Source organism: Callithrix jacchus, chromosome X, assembly GCF_049354715.1.
Source record: "Callithrix jacchus isolate 240 chromosome X, calJac240_pri, whole genome shotgun sequence".
Taxonomy (NCBI): domain Eukaryota; kingdom Metazoa; phylum Chordata; class Mammalia; order Primates; family Cebidae; genus Callithrix; species Callithrix jacchus.
The window spans coordinates 49,883,629-49,901,922 of record NC_133524.1 but is presented as its reverse complement, the minus strand read 5'-3'; the positions used below and the strand labels follow the sequence as shown (position 1 = coordinate 49,901,922).

General features: G+C 44.8%; 2 protein-coding genes across 4 annotated transcripts; both read right to left on the bottom strand.

Moving 5' to 3' along the window:
* Window positions 1-130: 130 nt before the first annotated feature.
* LOC100386748 (G antigen 10) lies at window positions 131-7,763 on the bottom strand. Of its 2 annotated transcripts, none has more exons than XM_008989283.4 (5): window positions 7,667-7,763; window positions 6,488-6,576; window positions 5,811-5,934; window positions 2,118-2,243; window positions 131-247 (listed from the first exon to the last, which is right to left on the bottom strand). In XM_008989283.4, the coding sequence occupies exons 2-5, from the start codon at window positions 6,566-6,568 to the stop codon at window positions 225-227; spliced, it is 354 nt and encodes a 117-aa protein (XP_008987531.1). In that variant the 5' UTR covers window positions 6,569-6,576; window positions 7,667-7,763; the 3' UTR covers window positions 131-224. The 2 variants fall into 2 exon arrangements, with proteins under 2 accessions (XP_008987531.1, XP_017823875.1); XM_017968386.4 differs by lacking the exon at window positions 7,667-7,763 and adding an exon at window positions 6,728-6,871.
* A 2,196-nt stretch (window positions 7,764-9,959) lies between these two features.
* On the bottom strand, window positions 9,960-17,584 carry LOC128930644 (G antigen 10-like). Of its 2 annotated transcripts, none has more exons than XM_054251016.2 (5): window positions 17,488-17,584; window positions 16,309-16,397; window positions 15,632-15,755; window positions 11,947-12,072; window positions 9,960-10,076 (listed from the first exon to the last, which is right to left on the bottom strand). In XM_054251016.2, exons 2-5 carry the CDS (start codon window positions 16,387-16,389, stop codon window positions 10,054-10,056), a joined length of 354 nt encoding a protein of 117 aa, XP_054106991.1. In that variant the 5' UTR covers window positions 16,390-16,397; window positions 17,488-17,584; the 3' UTR covers window positions 9,960-10,053. The 2 variants fall into 2 exon arrangements, with proteins under 2 accessions (XP_054106991.1, XP_054106992.1); XM_054251017.2 differs by lacking the exon at window positions 17,488-17,584 and adding an exon at window positions 16,549-16,692.
* Between the last annotated feature and the right edge of the window lie 710 nt (window positions 17,585-18,294).

Sequence of the window (18,294 nt, the reverse complement as noted above, 5' to 3'; positions counted from 1 at the left end):
AAAACTCCATATATAAGTATTGGGTCTCTACATACCAGCACAAACAGTTAGAATATCAAATTCCAAAGAACGATAGATATTTGACAGCACCGAATACCTAGAAATAAAGTTCACACAAGATGCGAAAGACTTCATTGCAAAGGGCTGTATAGCTTTATTGAGAGAACGTTAACGAACAACTTCCCAACTTCAAAGCAGCCTCCATCATTTCAGCGTGTCTTCTTTTAACACTGTGATTGCTTTCCACCTGTACCAGAAACACAACAGTTGGGAACATGACTTAGCAACAGATAATTTAGGTGACCCCAAAGGCATACAAAGCACATTACACTTTGGGTTTTCGAAAATGGGCTACAAACAGAACCCGAAGCGTGATCCTGTGTCTTACATCCAATTAAACCTCTGTACACACTCTGAGGGTACATCTGCAGAACTTAAGGGTAATTTCCTCCCTAAACATCGAGTGCGTCCTTTAAACTCAGAAGCACTTATAATTCACAGTCAGTAATTTGGAAAACACATGTGTAAAACATACTTCAGTTGATTACTCAGGAAGTATTAAAGTCATGGTATTTAAACTTCAGATTTTATCAACTCATGTCCAAAAAGTTGAACCTTACATATAACATTTGATATGATTAGAGCTGATTATATCATCTATGTGTCTACAGTCTTATTAGAAATAGTGGCTCATAAAGACTGACAGTGGGGCAGGGAGCGTGCTTAACACAGGCATCTTCCTACCCACACCGATGCTGAGCATCACTGATCAACATGCCACAGATGATAGAAACTAAACCGTCTCTAGCCATTTGATAACCCAGTCACGCAAGGTTTCTTTGGGAAAAGATTTAAAAACCAATTATTCATTAAGAGCCAGACAATCCCAGGCTTAGCAACATAGTGAGACCTCATCTCTATAGTGAATTAAAAAAAAGAAAAAAAAAAACTAGGCACAGTGGCTTGTGCATGTAGTTCCAGCCGCTGAAGAGGCTGAGATGGGAGGATCGCTTGAGTGTGGGAGGCAGAGATGACAGCTAGCTGAAATCCCACCACTGCACTCCAGCATGGGTGACAGAATGAGACTCTGTCTCAAACAAACAAACAGAAGAAGCCAGAGAATTCAGAATTTGACAGGATCTAACCATACACATTCAGGTCTCCACACAGAAAAACAAACATGAAGCAGAGTGCCCACTCGCTTTCTTAGCAGCAATGAAACCTGAACTCACAGGTTTTCAGATGACACAGGCCAGGGTTTCATGACATATGGTAAACAAATCATGCAAACGGAAGATCTTTGTATCCTATGCCTTCTATCCGTCAGGATCACAGTATGAAAGGACCAGAATGAAAAATGATTTTAACATATCTGACTTAAACTCACTATTTTTATAGTAACCAAAGATAGGTTGAGAAGTTAAAGGATCCGCTCAAAATCTCACAAATGCTGTAAGAGAGCTGGTATTGGAACCTGCATCAAGGGCTTCAGAATATTTCACACCAACTGATGGGTGTTACAAATGTCTTATGTATTTGTTTAAAGCAGACCTTTACAAACAATATGAAAATTATGAGCCACTGGTTGGAGGATTTATACTCAAAAGTTGTCATTCAAGATGACTTTGACTCAGTGTGTTTCTCTATCTGACAGGCTATAGGTCGGGCGCTGAACTACGTTGCAAATAACTACTATGTTAGAAGACCTCTGTTATTGAGGAGGCAGTATTGTTACCTCCCCGTTATTAAAAATGGAATCCTCGGTTCGGCGCGGTGCCTCACACTTGAATCCCGGCACTTTGGGGGGCCGAGGCAGGTGGATCACCTGAGGTCAGGAGTTCGCGACCAGCCCGTGCAACATGACAAAAGCCCATCTTGACTAAAAGTACAAAAATTAGCTAGGCTGGGAGGCGAACGCCTGTAATCCCAGCTACTCGGGAGGCTCAGGCAGGAGAATCACTTCAACTTGGGAGCTGGAAGTTCCTGTGAGCTAAGATGGCACCACTGCGCTCCCCCTGGGCAACAGGGCGGGACTCCATCTCAAAAACAATAGGAATAAGAATATCACACTCTGGAAACAGACACCATGCAATCTGCATGCCTCAGAAATTGCCTACCTGCTTCTGGCGGTTGCACCTCCTCTGGATTTGGCAGGCACACCTCCTGGACATCAGGACTATCTCCACGCTCACACCCAGTCTTCGGGTGAACCTCTTCCTGACTATCAGCTTCAGGCTCCGGCCCTTAAAAATTAAAACAAAATTATCAATTCAAGCAGTAAAATATGAAATATGAATAAGGAAATCACATTCATGCTCTCGGTGTTATTAAATAAAGGCTTTAGCTAGTGTCATAAGAAATGTGCTCATCACAATCCCAGGAACATTATTTCAGGAGTCTGTTAGCAGAAAACAGGAAAACAGGGTTTTCCAAAAATATTACCCCCTTCTTTCCCCAAGACTGCCCTCACAACACTTTGTTGCCTCCTTTGCACTTCTCTGTTATTGGACTTCTCAGTGTCCTTATCGTATTAAATGACTCAAGGCTGAAATGCTTTCTCATAGCACTTACAGTCCTAGCACTTAGACGTCTAATATGGCACGAGTAGCCACCAATAAACGCTGAGTGAAAATCTCTGAAACATACACGAAAAAGCCCAGACTGCTGAACATTCTACAAACCAACTGGTCTATCCTCCTCAAAAATGTTCGCATCAGGAATGACAAAGAAAAATTAAGGAACCATTCCAGATTAAAGGAAAGTAAAACCACATGACAAGTACGTGCAACATGTGATCCTGAACTGCACTCTGCATTATATAAAGAAATTCTATGAAGGAAATTATCTAGGCTGGGCACAGTGGCTCACTCCTGTAATCCCCATCATTCTGGGATGCCAAGATGGGCAGATCAGGTGAGGTCCGAAGTTCAAGACCAGCCTGGCCAACGTGGTGAAACCCCACGTGTATTAAAAATAGAAGAAGAAAAAAAGAAAGAAAGAAAAAGAAACATTAGCCAGGCGCGATGGCCGGCAACTGTACTCCCAGCTACTCAGAAGGCTGAGGCATGAGAATCCCTTCATCCTCAGACGGTAGGCTGCAGTAAGCCAACATCGTACTACTGCACTCCAGCCTGGGCAACACAGTGAGACTCTCTCTCAATCAATCAATCAATCAATCAATCAATGCAAGTGTCTGAATAACTGGCAAAAGTTGAGTACACACTGTACGCGAAATGACTGCATTTTCTCATTGTTAAATTTGCTGATTTTGGTCTTTGTGCAGTGAGAATCCAAGGAATGACTTCTTCTAGGTTCGGACAATATACACACAATCAAGTACACAGGGTGAAGGGCCACAGTACCTGAAACTTTATCTAAACAATTGACCATTTAGAACAGTAAACATAATATCCATAAGTGAGTGTGTGAGTGTGTGGGCAGCAGGGTAAGACAGGGAGGGAACAGATATCAAACTAATAAAGCAAAAGCTATTAACGGTTGCTAAATCTAGGTGACAAGTATGTGACCTCATTGTAGTAAAATTGCAAATTTTCTATTATTGTTATGTCTTCAAAATATACAAATAAATACTTGGAAGAATATATGACAACTACACTGAATTTACAAAGCCAGGAGGTTTCTTTTAGTTGTGGTTTAAAAAATACACACACACACAAACACACACATACACACACACACACACACACACACACGACATAGAATTTATCATCTTAACTATTTTTAAATGTTACAGATCAGTAAGGACCTATGTGTGCAACATTACCAGCAACTAGAAACAAACTTTGCATGTTTGTTTTCCTATATGATGAAAGCTTTAAGTATTCATTTCTTTGTTTCTATCCTTATTTATGTATTTGTTAGCGATAAGGTCTTGCTATGTTTCCCGGGCTGGGCTTGAACTCCGGGCTTGAACTCCGGGGCTCAAGCAATCCTCTCAGCTCAGCCTCCTAAGTAGCTGAGACTATGAGTGCATGGCATTCAACTCGCGTTGAGACCTTGCTCTTAAATGAAAATCTGAGGATAAACCACGGGATTTCTACAATGCTTATATTCAGCCATAAACTACCAAGAGCAGTGGGCATCAGCTAAGAAATCTGAAGTCCACAACACGGATAGGATTTCAGTAACAATTACTATGTAAATTTCTGAGGATTCATTAGCTGAATGCACTTGAGGACTATGGAAAATCTTACACTCATGACACCCATTACCTATTGGGGTAAACAGAAACTTAATCTTTTTCAAATAAAGTTATATTTCTGTCCAAAGGTACTAAATATACTAGTCCATAAATGAACCCCATGTAGAACAAAGCACCAAAAATTACATGGTTTGTGAATCACAGCAAATATACTGTCCTGCACTGAGAATAAGGGAGCGGGTGGACAGCAATTAATGGGTATTGTTGTCAGTCATATTCGAGAAACCTTTAAAATAAATCCCTAAAATAATCCATGACCTGAGTTACATAAATGTTTTGTTTCAAACTGTCTTTTTTTTTTTTTTCTTGAGACTGAGTTTTGCTCTTGTCACCCAGGCCGGAGTGCAATGCTGTGAACTTGGCTGACTGCAACCTCTGCCTCCCAGGATCAAGTAACTCTCCTGCCTCAGCCTCCTGAGTATCTGGGATTAGAGGCGCCCACCACCACGCCCAGCTAATTTTTTGTATTTTTACTAGAGATGGGGTTTCACCACGTCGGCCAGGCTGTTCTCAAACTTCTGACCTCAGGTGATCCACCTGCATCCACCTACCATACTGCTGGGATTACAAGCGTGAGCCGCCACCCCTACCTCAAACTATTTTATCTAGGAGAAATTATTTCTCTCGTGTTGACCTCAGAATAATTACTTTTATGGTCTTTCTAACCACAAGAGGATAGCATCACCTCCTAAACCCAATTAGAAAATCATACTGAATCGGCCAGGCGTGGTGACTCACACCTGTAATCCCAGCACTTTGGGAGTCTGAGGCGGGCAGGTCCCAAGATCAAGAGAAGAGGTCAAGAGCAGCCTGACCAACGTGGTGAAATGCCGTCTCTATTAAAAATACAAAAATTAATTGCCTGTGGTGGTGGGCGCCTATACTCCCAGCTACTGTACTGAGGATGAGGACAGGAGAACTGCTTCAACCCAGGAGGCGCAGGTTGCAATGAGCCGAGATCACGTCACTGCACTCCATCCTGGGCAACAGAGCGAGAGACTCTGTCTCAAAAAGAAAAACAATAATAAAGAAAAGAACATCGTACTAAAGCAGCTCCACATATGGCAGTATCCCGATTCATTCAGTTTTTATCAAACCCATCACATTAAAATTTCAATCCAAGCAAACAGTGGCCAACGTTCAGTGACTCCGTTTTTAGAGCTAGTCCTGCTCCTCCGACCTGGATCTATTCCTGGGCCACTACTAAGCTACCTTACAGTAAACCATTTGAGTTGTAAGCATTTTCAGCAAAATTATTTACTTCTTTTTACAGTAACGTAGACAGATGATAGAAGGACTCAAACTTTGAAACAAAGCACAAATCTTGCATTCACCAGTCAACTCTTCTTGGATTAAACCCAGTCTCCGAGCCTGCATGATCTTATTCATAACGTGGACATGTTTCATCATAGTGAGGAGTTTCCCTAAGCTAAGCTGCAAACCATATACCCTCCTCACTTTTTCAGTCCACTGCAGCCATTCTTTTCATTGTTTCCTTTCCTCCTGTGCCTGCTATGTGGCAATACATGAGACACACGCCCCACCCCATCCCCCCCACGACAGGCATTCTTCTTCCCTTTCCCTTCACCTTGACCTGAAGATGCTCCCTCATCTTCTCCCTCCTGAGCAGGTACAGGATCCTGACTTTCAGCTGCCGGTTCCCCTTCTTCAGGTTTTGGTGGTACCACTTCTTCATCACTGAACTGCTCGGGCTAGGGAAAGTGTGTGGGGGTGTGTGTGTGTGTGTGTGTGTGTGTGTGTGTGTTTGCAAATCAAGAAAAAACAGGTTTCTTGTTAATACAAGATTACATATATATATACATATACAGAATACACAGATATTTCTGATCATAACTAAGACTAAAGACAGTTCTTCTTCATGAGACAGCAGGAAGGAGAGGAAAAGAAAAACAAAAACAAAAAACAGACATTTCTCCAAATCCATTGTCCATGCCCAATAAGGTTACTCCACCCACAGGAAGCTTACTGTGAGAACAGTGACCCACAAGGACTTTGGAAGCTATTACACGATGTGTATCATCTGTCATTTACAAGCCCACCATGAGAAAAATGTCATGGGCAAAAGCTGAAGAACACGAGAGAGAAACAAAATCCACCTGAATCAATGTTCCCTTCACGAGACGCCATAATCATTTTTATCAGCATGAAAGAATTTTATCAGTGTCTATACACCTATGCAACAACATTATCACAAATATTACTGTCTGCTAATAGAAAATATCGAATTAACATTAAAGCACTCACCAGCATACGCCCAATCATCTCAGGAGGTTCTATACGGCGTCTTGGATTAGGCCGATAGGTTGATCTTCCACGCCAACTCATATTTCTCGCTGAAAAAACAGCAATAAAAAAAATCGTGATTGGGAACGTGCACTTGCGAGGACAGCTATATTCGATCACTTCCGTGGCTAAACGGTAACTTCTCATTTATTTTTGAAAACACTCTCACAATAAGTCCCTCAGTTAAGCAGACGCGTGTACCTTTTCTAAGTGCCTGCAAAGCCACTTATGCTGGCCATGCTGGCAGAACAATCATCTTAAGGCGTGTGGCAAAACGCAGCAGACATGTTTTCTCTAAATTTCTTTTGGATGCGCGGTCTCGCTCTGTTGCTCAGGCTGGAGTGCAGCAGCGCGGTCACAGATCGCTGAAGCCTTGACCTCCCTGCTCAAGGGAACCGCCCTCCTCAGATGAGGTTTCCTTTCACGAGTGAACTCCACATGAAAACACTAGTGAATCACAATTCCCCTGACTACTGCTTGTGGCACACTCCCACTTACTAGAGCCAGTCACCCCCCTCAAATCAAGTTTGCTTGGACGGCACAGCCTCGCCCAGTCCTTCCCGTTGTTTCCGGACCCTCCATGGTGGAGGTGAGACCTGGCGTGGCTTCTCACTCGGGCGCTCTGCTCTCCACGATGCTAGGGGGCGCGAAGCAGCCCGCAGCCTTCCCAGATGCCAGGCCCGGTCTTCACTTTCCACCTCGCACCCATCCCCTCGCCCCCACCCACGGGGACCCATTCAGGACTCAGGAATCTGCCCTGTAGGGGGGCTTCTGGCACCTCAGGACTTCCATTCCTCCAACATCACCCCCAGCACTCGCCCCAGCTTCACCTGAGCCCCGGACCGCCTCCCTTCTGCGGCCCACCTTCCTCGCTGTCCTGGCCCCTTCACGACCACAAAGCTCATGGTGGCCTCGCAGCATGTAAAGAGGAGGATGACCTCCAGGCCCTGCTCTTTCGAGGTAAGGAGGCCCTTCTCTTTCAGAAGCCATGAGGCCCTTGTCTCTCAAGGGCCACGAGGCCCTTCTCTCTCAGAGACCACAGACCACGCAGCAGGACCCGCCGGACCCCCACGAAGCTCACTGCCTCCTCCTCAGCCTCACTCACACTTCAGTGCCTCGGGGGACTGCTTTCAGACCTACCAGATGAGTCTCCGTAGAGGAAAAAGAATCCGGATGGCAGGAACGCGACACCGCACCCTCACAGCTGCCTGGCGTTCTTCACGCGAGCGAACGCACCAACCGGAAGACGGTCAGTGGACATGCGCACTGAGACGGGAGCCCAAGGAGCATGCGCGGCTGTGGGTGGGAAAGGGAGGGCTGCCGTTACAAGCCCCACACCCCAAACTCCCAAGTCCCATCCCCGCTGAGGATAACGGAATCCGACCTCCCTCTGCTGTTTCCTACGCCTCGGGGACTCAAATCCCTCAAATAGTGCTCCCCTCAAAACTCACTCCACCTTCAACTGAACCCCCCTCCCATCCAGGGCCCTCCCTCGCTCTGGCCTCACCATGGGGGCTGGGACCATGGAGACTGCCTGGAAAGACATTTAGACCACCTGCTGAAACAGAAATAACGACCTACCCCAAAAAGAGATCGTTCACCACGAACAAGTCAGAGAAAGAGACTGAAAGAAAAATGAATACAACCTCAAGGACCTGTAGGAAATTACTCGAACATCTATCATTTGTAGCATCAGAATCGCCGAAGGAGAAGTGACGGTACCCGTGAAACAGGAGCCAAGGACAGCCAGAGTGACACCGTTTGAAAAGCAACTCCCATCTTGAAACTAACAAGACACATTCCTTACCAATCACAACCCATGGCCCCAACATGTTCGTAGTTGAGAAAACAGACTAAAGGTACCTACAAGGACATGCTCCCACAGCAGCGGAAAGTGCAGGGGTCCCAACACTCGTAGCAATATATGCTTTCAAAATAATTATGCTGTCACATACTTACACACTGGAGTGTCAAGGATACTTTTCTTTTAATCAGTAGAATGATAAATCTCATCATGCTGTCAGCCGTCCCGCACAAAGGTACAAATAAGATTGGTCTGTTTTGGGGCTTTTTTTTTTTTTTTAGATGCAGTCACACTCTGTCACCCAGGCTGTAGTGCAGTGGTGGGATCTCAGCAAACTTCCACTTCCACCTCCCCGGTTCAAGCGATTCTTCAGCCTCAGGCTCTCCAGTACGTGAGACTACATGCCGTGCCACCACACCCGCCTAATTTTCGTACTTTTCGTAGAGAAGGGGTTTTACCATCTTGGCCAGGCTGGTCTTGAACTCCAGACCTCGTCATCCACCCACCTGGGCCCCTCAACCTGTTGGGATTACAGGCGTGACCCACGGCACCCAGTCTAATGTTCGTCTGTACATGAATAAAACCCTGAGATAAGAAAACCCTTGCCAGGCCAAGGCTCTGTGCTGTAATCCTACTCTTTTGGAAGGCTGAGCTGGGCAGATCGCCTGAGCTCAGGAGTTTGAGACCAGCCTATGCAATGTGGCAAAATCTCATCACTACCACAAGAAAAAAAAAAACAAAACAAAGCAGAGAAAAGGAAGCTGGGCGTGGTGGCATGTACCTACTCTCACAGCTACTCAGGAGACTGAGGTGCGGTTATTGCTTGAGCCCAGAAGGTCAAGGCTGCAGTGAGCTCGGATAACACCACTGCACTCCAGCCTGGGTGACACAGTGAGATCCTGTCTCAATTTTTTTCAGTAGGAAATAAAAAGTACCAATGTATCAACCTAATGCACTGCAGTAACAGATTAATGGGAAAAATGCTGTGATAATCGAAATAGATGCACCGTTTGATGAAACTCAGCATCTATTCAAAATGAATACTCTCAAAAAATTAGAACAGAATGGAATAACTTACTCTGATAAAGTCCATCTACAAAAATACTACGGTAAACACGATGGAGAAATATTTCCATTTCTCATCACGGATAAGACTAGGATGTCCACTATCACCACTGTACCCCAGGTGGGTCTGCCAAGAAATCAGAAGAGGAAATCAAACTCTTCAAATGGCAGCAACAGACCCGGTGCAGTGCCCCACGCCTACGATCCCAGCACTGTGGGAGGCCAAAGCGGGTGCATCACTTGCACTCAGGAGTTCAAGAACAGACCTGGGAAACATATCAAAACCCGTCTCTCAAAAAACACAAAAGGAAATAGGAAAAAAAAACGCAACTACTCTTATCCAAAGATGATATGACTCTGCATGTTGAAGACTGTAAAGGATCTAGAAGTAAACTTTTAGAATTCATACGCATATTTAACAGGGTGCTGGACAGAAAACTCCATATATAAGTATTGGGTCTCTACATACCAGCACAAACAGTTAGAATATCAAATTCCAAAGAACGATAGATATTTGACAGCACCGAATACCTAGAAATAAAGTTCACACAAGATGCGAAAGACTTCATTGCAAAGGGCTGTATAGCTTTATTGAGAGAACGTTAACGAACAACTTCCCAACTTCAAAGCAGCCTCCATCATTTCAGCGTGTCTTCTTTTAACACTGTGATTGCTTTCCACCTGTACCAGAAACACAACAGTTGGGAACATGACTTAGCAACAGATAATTTAGGTGACCCCAAAGGCATACAAAGCACATTACACTTTGGGTTTTCGAAAATGGGCTACAAACAGAACCCGAAGCGTGATCCTGTGTCTTACATCCAATTAAACCTCTGTACACACTCTGAGGGTACATCTGCAGAACTTAAGGGTAATTTCCTCCCTAAACATCGAGTGCGTCCTTTAAACTCAGAAGCACTTATAATTCACAGTCAGTAATTTGGAAAACACATGTGTAAAACATACTTCAGTTGATTACTCAGGAAGTATTAAAGTCATGGTATTTAAACTTCAGATTTTATCAACTCATGTCCAAAAAGTTGAACCTTACATATAACATTTGATATGATTAGAGCTGATTATATCATCTATGTGTCTACAGTCTTATTAGAAATAGTGGCTCATAAAGACTGACAGTGGGGCAGGGAGCGTGCTTAACACAGGCATCTTCCTACCCACACCGATGCTGAGCATCACTGATCAACATGCCACAGATGATAGAAACTAAACCGTCTCTAGCCATTTGATAACCCAGTCACGCAAGGTTTCTTTGGGAAAAGATTTAAAAACCAATTATTCATTAAGAGCCAGACAATCCCAGGCTTAGCAACATAGTGAGACCTCATCTCTATAGTGAATTAAAAAAAAGAAAAAAAAAAACTAGGCACAGTGGCTTGTGCATGTAGTTCCAGCCGCTGAAGAGGCTGAGATGGGAGGATCGCTTGAGTGTGGGAGGCAGAGATGACAGCTAGCTGAAATCCCACCACTGCACTCCAGCATGGGTGACAGAATGAGACTCTGTCTCAAACAAACAAACAGAAGAAGCCAGAGAATTCAGAATTTGACAGGATCTAACCATACACATTCAGGTCTCCACACAGAAAAACAAACATGAAGCAGAGTGCCCACTCGCTTTCTTAGCAGCAATGAAACCTGAACTCACAGGTTTTCAGATGACACAGGCCAGGGTTTCATGACATATGGTAAACAAATCATGCAAACGGAAGATCTTTGTATCCTATGCCTTCTATCCGTCAGGATCACAGTATGAAAGGACCAGAATGAAAAATGATTTTAACATATCTGACTTAAACTCACTATTTTTATAGTAACCAAAGATAGGTTGAGAAGTTAAAGGATCCGCTCAAAATCTCACAAATGCTGTAAGAGAGCTGGTATTGGAACCTGCATCAAGGGCTTCAGAATATTTCACACCAACTGATGGGTGTTACAAATGTCTTATGTATTTGTTTAAAGCAGACCTTTACAAACAATATGAAAATTATGAGCCACTGGTTGGAGGATTTATACTCAAAAGTTGTCATTCAAGATGACTTTGACTCAGTGTGTTTCTCTATCTGACAGGCTATAGGTCGGGCGCTGAACTACGTTGCAAATAACTACTATGTTAGAAGACCTCTGTTATTGAGGAGGCAGTATTGTTACCTCCCCGTTATTAAAAATGGAATCCTCGGTTCGGCGCGGTGCCTCACACTTGAATCCCGGCACTTTGGGGGGCCGAGGCAGGTGGATCACCTGAGGTCAGGAGTTCGCGACCAGCCCGTGCAACATGACAAAAGCCCATCTTGACTAAAAGTACAAAAATTAGCTAGGCTGGGAGGCGAACGCCTGTAATCCCAGCTACTCGGGAGGCTCAGGCAGGAGAATCACTTCAACTTGGGAGCTGGAAGTTCCTGTGAGCTAAGATGGCACCACTGCGCTCCCCCTGGGCAACAGGGCGGGACTCCATCTCAAAAACAATAGGAATAAGAATATCACACTCTGGAAACAGACACCATGCAATCTGCATGCCTCAGAAATTGCCTACCTGCTTCTGGCGGTTGCACCTCCTCTGGATTTGGCAGGCACACCTCCTGGACATCAGGACTATCTCCACGCTCACACCCAGTCTTCGGGTGAACCTCTTCCTGACTATCAGCTTCAGGCTCCGGCCCTTAAAAATTAAAACAAAATTATCAATTCAAGCAGTAAAATATGAAATATGAATAAGGAAATCACATTCATGCTCTCGGTGTTATTAAATAAAGGCTTTAGCTAGTGTCATAAGAAATGTGCTCATCACAATCCCAGGAACATTATTTCAGGAGTCTGTTAGCAGAAAACAGGAAAACAGGGTTTTCCAAAAATATTACCCCCTTCTTTCCCCAAGACTGCCCTCACAACACTTTGTTGCCTCCTTTGCACTTCTCTGTTATTGGACTTCTCAGTGTCCTTATCGTATTAAATGACTCAAGGCTGAAATGCTTTCTCATAGCACTTACAGTCCTAGCACTTAGACGTCTAATATGGCACGAGTAGCCACCAATAAACGCTGAGTGAAAATCTCTGAAACATACACGAAAAAGCCCAGACTGCTGAACATTCTACAAACCAACTGGTCTATCCTCCTCAAAAATGTTCGCATCAGGAATGACAAAGAAAAATTAAGGAACCATTCCAGATTAAAGGAAAGTAAAACCACATGACAAGTACGTGCAACATGTGATCCTGAACTGCACTCTGCATTATATAAAGAAATTCTATGAAGGAAATTATCTAGGCTGGGCACAGTGGCTCACTCCTGTAATCCCCATCATTCTGGGATGCCAAGATGGGCAGATCAGGTGAGGTCCGAAGTTCAAGACCAGCCTGGCCAACGTGGTGAAACCCCACGTGTATTAAAAATAGAAGAAGAAAAAAAGAAAGAAAGAAAAAGAAACATTAGCCAGGCGCGATGGCCGGCAACTGTACTCCCAGCTACTCAGAAGGCTGAGGCATGAGAATCCCTTCATCCTCAGACGGTAGGCTGCAGTAAGCCAACATCGTACTACTGCACTCCAGCCTGGGCAACACAGTGAGACTCTCTCTCAATCAATCAATCAATGCAAGTGTCTGAATAACTGGCAAAAGTTGAGTACACACTGTACGCGAAATGACTGCATTTTCTCATTGTTAAATTTGCTGATTTTGGTCTTTGTGCAGTGAGAATCCAAGGAATGACTTCTTCTAGGTTCGGACAATATACACACAATCAAGTACACAGGGTGAAGGGCCACAGTACCTGAAACTTTATCTAAACAATTGACCATTTAGAACAGTAAACATAATATCCATAAGTGAGTGTGTGAGTGTGTGGGCAGCAGGGTAAGACAGGGAGGGAACAGATATCAAACTAATAAAGCAAAAGCTATTAACGGTTGCTAAATCTAGGTGACAAGTATGTGACCTCATTGTAGTAAAATTGCAAATTTTCTATTATTGTTATGTCTTCAAAATATACAAATAAATACTTGGAAGAATATATGACAACTACACTGAATTTACAAAGCCAGGAGGTTTCTTTTAGTTGTGGTTTAAAAAATACACACACACACAAACACACACATACACACACACACACACACACACACACACACGACATAGAATTTATCATCTTAACTATTTTTAAATGTTACAGATCAGTAAGGACCTATGTGTGCAACATTACCAGCAACTAGAAACAAACTTTGCATGTTTGTTTTCCTATATGATGAAAGCTTTAAGTATTCATTTCTTTGTTTCTATCCTTATTTATGTATTTGTTAGCGATAAGGTCTTGCTATGTTTCCCGGGCTGGGCTTGAACTCCGGGCTTGAACTCCGGGGCTCAAGCAATCCTCTCAGCTCAGCCTCCTAAGTAGCTGAGACTATGAGTGCATGGCATTCAACTCGCGTTGAGACCTTGCTCTTAAATGAAAATCTGAGGATAAACCACGGGATTTCTACAATGCTTATATTCAGCCATAAACTACCAAGAGCAGTGGGCATCAGCTAAGAAATCTGAAGTCCACAACACGGATAGGATTTCAGTAACAATTACTATGTAAATTTCTGAGGATTCATTAGCTGAATGCACTTGAGGACTATGGAAAATCTTACACTCATGACACCCATTACCTATTGGGGTAAACAGAAACTTAATCTTTTTCAAATAAAGTTATATTTCTGTCCAAAGGTACTAAATATACTAGTCCATAAATGAACCCCATGTAGAACAAAGCACCAAAAATTACATGGTTTGTGAATCACAGCAAATATACTGTCCTGCACTGAGAATAAGGGAGCGGGTGGACAGCAATTAATGGGTATTGTTGTCAGTCATATTCGAGAAACCTTTAAAATAAATCCCTAAAATAATCCATGACCTGAGTTACATAAATGTTTTGTTTCAAACTGTCTTTTTTTTTTTTTTCTTGAGACTGAGTTTTGCTCTTGTCACCCAGGCCGGAGTGCAATGCTGTGAACTTGGCTGACTGCAACCTCTGCCTCCCAGGATCAAGTAACTCTCCTGCCTCAGCCTCCTGAGTATCTGGGATTAGAGGCGCCCACCACCACGCCCAGCTAATTTTTTGTATTTTTACTAGAGATGGGGTTTCACCACGTCGGCCAGGCTGTTCTCAAACTTCTGACCTCAGGTGATCCACCTGCATCCACCTACCATACTGCTGGGATTACAAGCGTGAGCCGCCACCCCTACCTCAAACTATTTTATCTAGGAGAAATTATTTCTCTCGTGTTGACCTCAGAATAATTACTTTTATGGTCTTTCTAACCACAAGAGGATAGCATCACCTCCTAAACCCAATTAGAAAATCATACTGAATCGGCCAGGCGTGGTGACTCACACCTGTAATCCCAGCACTTTGGGAGTCTGAGGCGGGCAGGTCCCAAGATCAAGAGAAGAGGTCAAGAGCAGCCTGACCAACGTGGTGAAATGCCGTCTCTATTAAAAATACAAAAATTAATTGCCTGTGGTGGTGGGCGCCTATACTCCCAGCTACTGTACTGAGGATGAGGACAGGAGAACTGCTTCAACCCAGGAGGCGCAGGTTGCAATGAGCCGAGATCACGTCACTGCACTCCATCCTGGGCAACAGAGCGAGAGACTCTGTCTCAAAAAGAAAAACAATAGTAAAGAAAAGAACATCGTACTAAAGCAGCTCCACATATGGCAGTATCCCGATTCATTCAGTTTTTATCAAACCCATCACATTAAAATTTCAATCCAAGCAAACAGTGGCCAACGTTCAGTGACTCCGTTTTTAGAGCTAGTCCTGCTCCTCCGACCTGGATCTATTCCTGGGCCACTACTAAGCTACCTTACAGTAAACCATTTGAGTTGTAAGCATTTTCAGCAAAATTATTTACTTCTTTTTACAGTAACGTAGACAGATGATAGAAGGACTCAAACTTTGAAACAAAGCACAAATCTTGCATTCACCAGTCAACTCTTCTTGGATTAAACCCAGTCTCCGAGCCTGCATGATCTTATTCATAATGTGGACATGTTTCATCATAGTGAGGAGTTTCCCTAAGCTAAGCTGCAAACCATATACCCTCCTCACTTTTTCAGTCCACTGCAGCCATTCTTTTCATTGTTTCCTTTCCTCCTGTGCCTGCTATGTGGCAATACATGAGACACACGCCCCACCCCATCCCCCCCACGACAGGCATTCTTCTTCCCTTTCCCTTCACCTTGACCTGAAGATGCTCCCTCATCTTCTCCCTCCTGAGCAGGTACAGGATCCTGACTTTCAGCTGCCGGTTCCCCTTCTTCAGGTTTTGGTGGTACCACTTCTTCATCACTGAACTGCTCGGGCTAGGGAAAGTGTGTGGGGGTGTGTGTGTGTGTGTGTGTGTGTGTGTGTGTGTTTGCAAATCAAGAAAAAACAGGTTTCTTGTTAATACAAGATTACATATATATATACATATACAGAATACACAGATATTTCTGATCATAACTAAGACTAAAGACAGTTCTTCTTCATGAGACAGCAGGAAGGAGAGGAAAAGAAAAACAAAAACAAAAAACAGACATTTCTCCAAATCCATTGTCCATGCCCAATAAGGTTACTCCACCCACAGGAAGCTTACTGTGAGAACAGTGACCCACAAGGACTTTGGAAGCTATTACACGATGTGTATCATCTGTCATTTACAAGCCCACCATGAGAAAAATGTCATGGGCAAAAGCTGAAGAACACGAGAGAGAAACAAAATCCACCTGAATCAATGTTCCCTTCACGAGACGCCATAATCATTTTTATCAGCATGAAAGAATTTTATCAGTGTCTATACACCTATGCAACAACATTATCACAAATATTACTGTCTGCTAATAGAAAATATCGAATTAACATTAAAGCACTCACCAGCATACGCCCAATCATCTCAGGAGGTTCTATACGGCGTCTTGGATTAGGCCGATAGGTTGATCTTCCACGCCAACTCATATTTCTCGCTGAAAAAACAGCAATAAAAAAAATCGTGATTGGGAACGTGCACTTGCGAGGACAGCTATATTCGATCACTTCCGTGGCTAAACGGTAACTTCTCATTTATTTTTGAAAACACTCTCACAATAAGTCCCTCAGTTAAGCAGACGCGTGTACCTTTTCTAAGTGCCTGCAAAGCCACTTATGCTGGCCATGCTGGCAGAACAATCATCTTAAGGCGTGTGGCAAAACGCAGCAGACATGTTTTCTCTAAATTTCTTTTGGATGCGCGGTCTCGCTCTGTTGCTCAGGCTGGAGTGCAGCAGCGCGGTCACAGATCGCTGAAGCCTTGACCTCCCTGCTCAAGGGAACCGCCCTCCTCAGATGAGGTTTCCTTTCACGAGTGAACTCCACATGAAAACACTAGTGAATCACAATTCCCCTGACTACTGCTTGTGGCACACTCCCACTTACTAGAGCCAGTCACCCCCCTCAAATCAAGTTTGCTTGGACGGCACAGCCTCGCCCAGTCCTTCCCGTTGTTTCCGGACCCTCCATGGTGGAGGTGAGACCTGGCGTGGCTTCTCACTCGGGCGCTCTGCTCTCCACGATGCTAGGGGGCGCGAAGCAGCCCGCAGCCTTCCCAGATGCCAGGCCCGGTCTTCACTTTCCACCTCGCACCCATCCCCTCGCCCCCACCCACGGGGACCCATTCAGGACTCAGGAATCTGCCCTGTAGGGGGGCTTCTGGCACCTCAGGACTTCCATTCCTCCAACATCACCCCCAGCACTCGCCCCAGCTTCACCTGAGCCCCGGACCGCCTCCCTTCTGCGGCCCACCTTCCTCGCTGTCCTGGCCCCTTCACGACCACAAAGCTCATGGTGGCCTCGCAGCATGTAAAGAGGAGGATGACCTCCAGGCCCTGCTCTTTCGAGGTAAGGAGGCCCTTCTCTTTCAGAAGCCATGAGGCCCTTGTCTCTCAAGGGCCACGAGGCCCTTCTCTCTCAGAGACCACAGACCACGCAGCAGGACCCGCCGGACCCCCACGAAGCTCACTGCCTCCTCCTCAGCCTCACTCACACTTCAGTGCCTCGGGGGACTGCTTTCAGACCTACCAGATGAGTCTCCGTAGAGGAAAAAGAATCCGGATGGCAGGAACGCGACACCGCACCCTCACAGCTGCCTGGCGTTCTTCACGCGAGCGAACGCACCAACCGGAAGACGGTCAGTGGACATGCGCACTGAGACGGGAGCCCAAGGAGCATGCGCGGCTGTGGGTGGGAAAGGGAGGGCTGCCGTTACAAGCCCCACACCCCAAACTCCCAAGTCCCATCCCCGCTGAGGATAACGGAATCCGACCTCCCTCTGCTGTTTCCTACGCCTCGGGGACTCAAATCCCTCAAATAGTGCTCCCCTCAAAACTCACTCCACCTTCAACTGAACCCCCCTCCCATCCAGGGCCCTCCCTCGCTCTGGCCTCACCATGGGGGCTGGGACCATGGAGACTGCCTGGAAAGACATTTAGACCACCTGCTGAAACAGAAATAACGACCTACCCCAAAAAGAGATCGTTCACCACGAACAAGTCAGAGAAAGAGACTGAAAGAAAAATGAATACAACCTCAAGGACCTGTAGGAAATTACTCGAACATCTATCATTTGTAGCATCAGAATCGCCGAAGGAGAAGTGACGGTACCCGTGAAACAGGAGCCAAGGACAGCCAGAGTGACACCGTTTGAAAAGCAACTCCCATCTTGAAACTAACAAGACACATTCCTTACCAATCACAACCCATGGCCCCAACATGTTCGTAGTTGAGAAAACAGACTAAAGGTACCTACAAGGACATGCTCCCACAGCAGCGGAAAGTGCAGGGGTCCCAACACTCGTAGCAATATATGCTTTCAAAATAATTATGCTG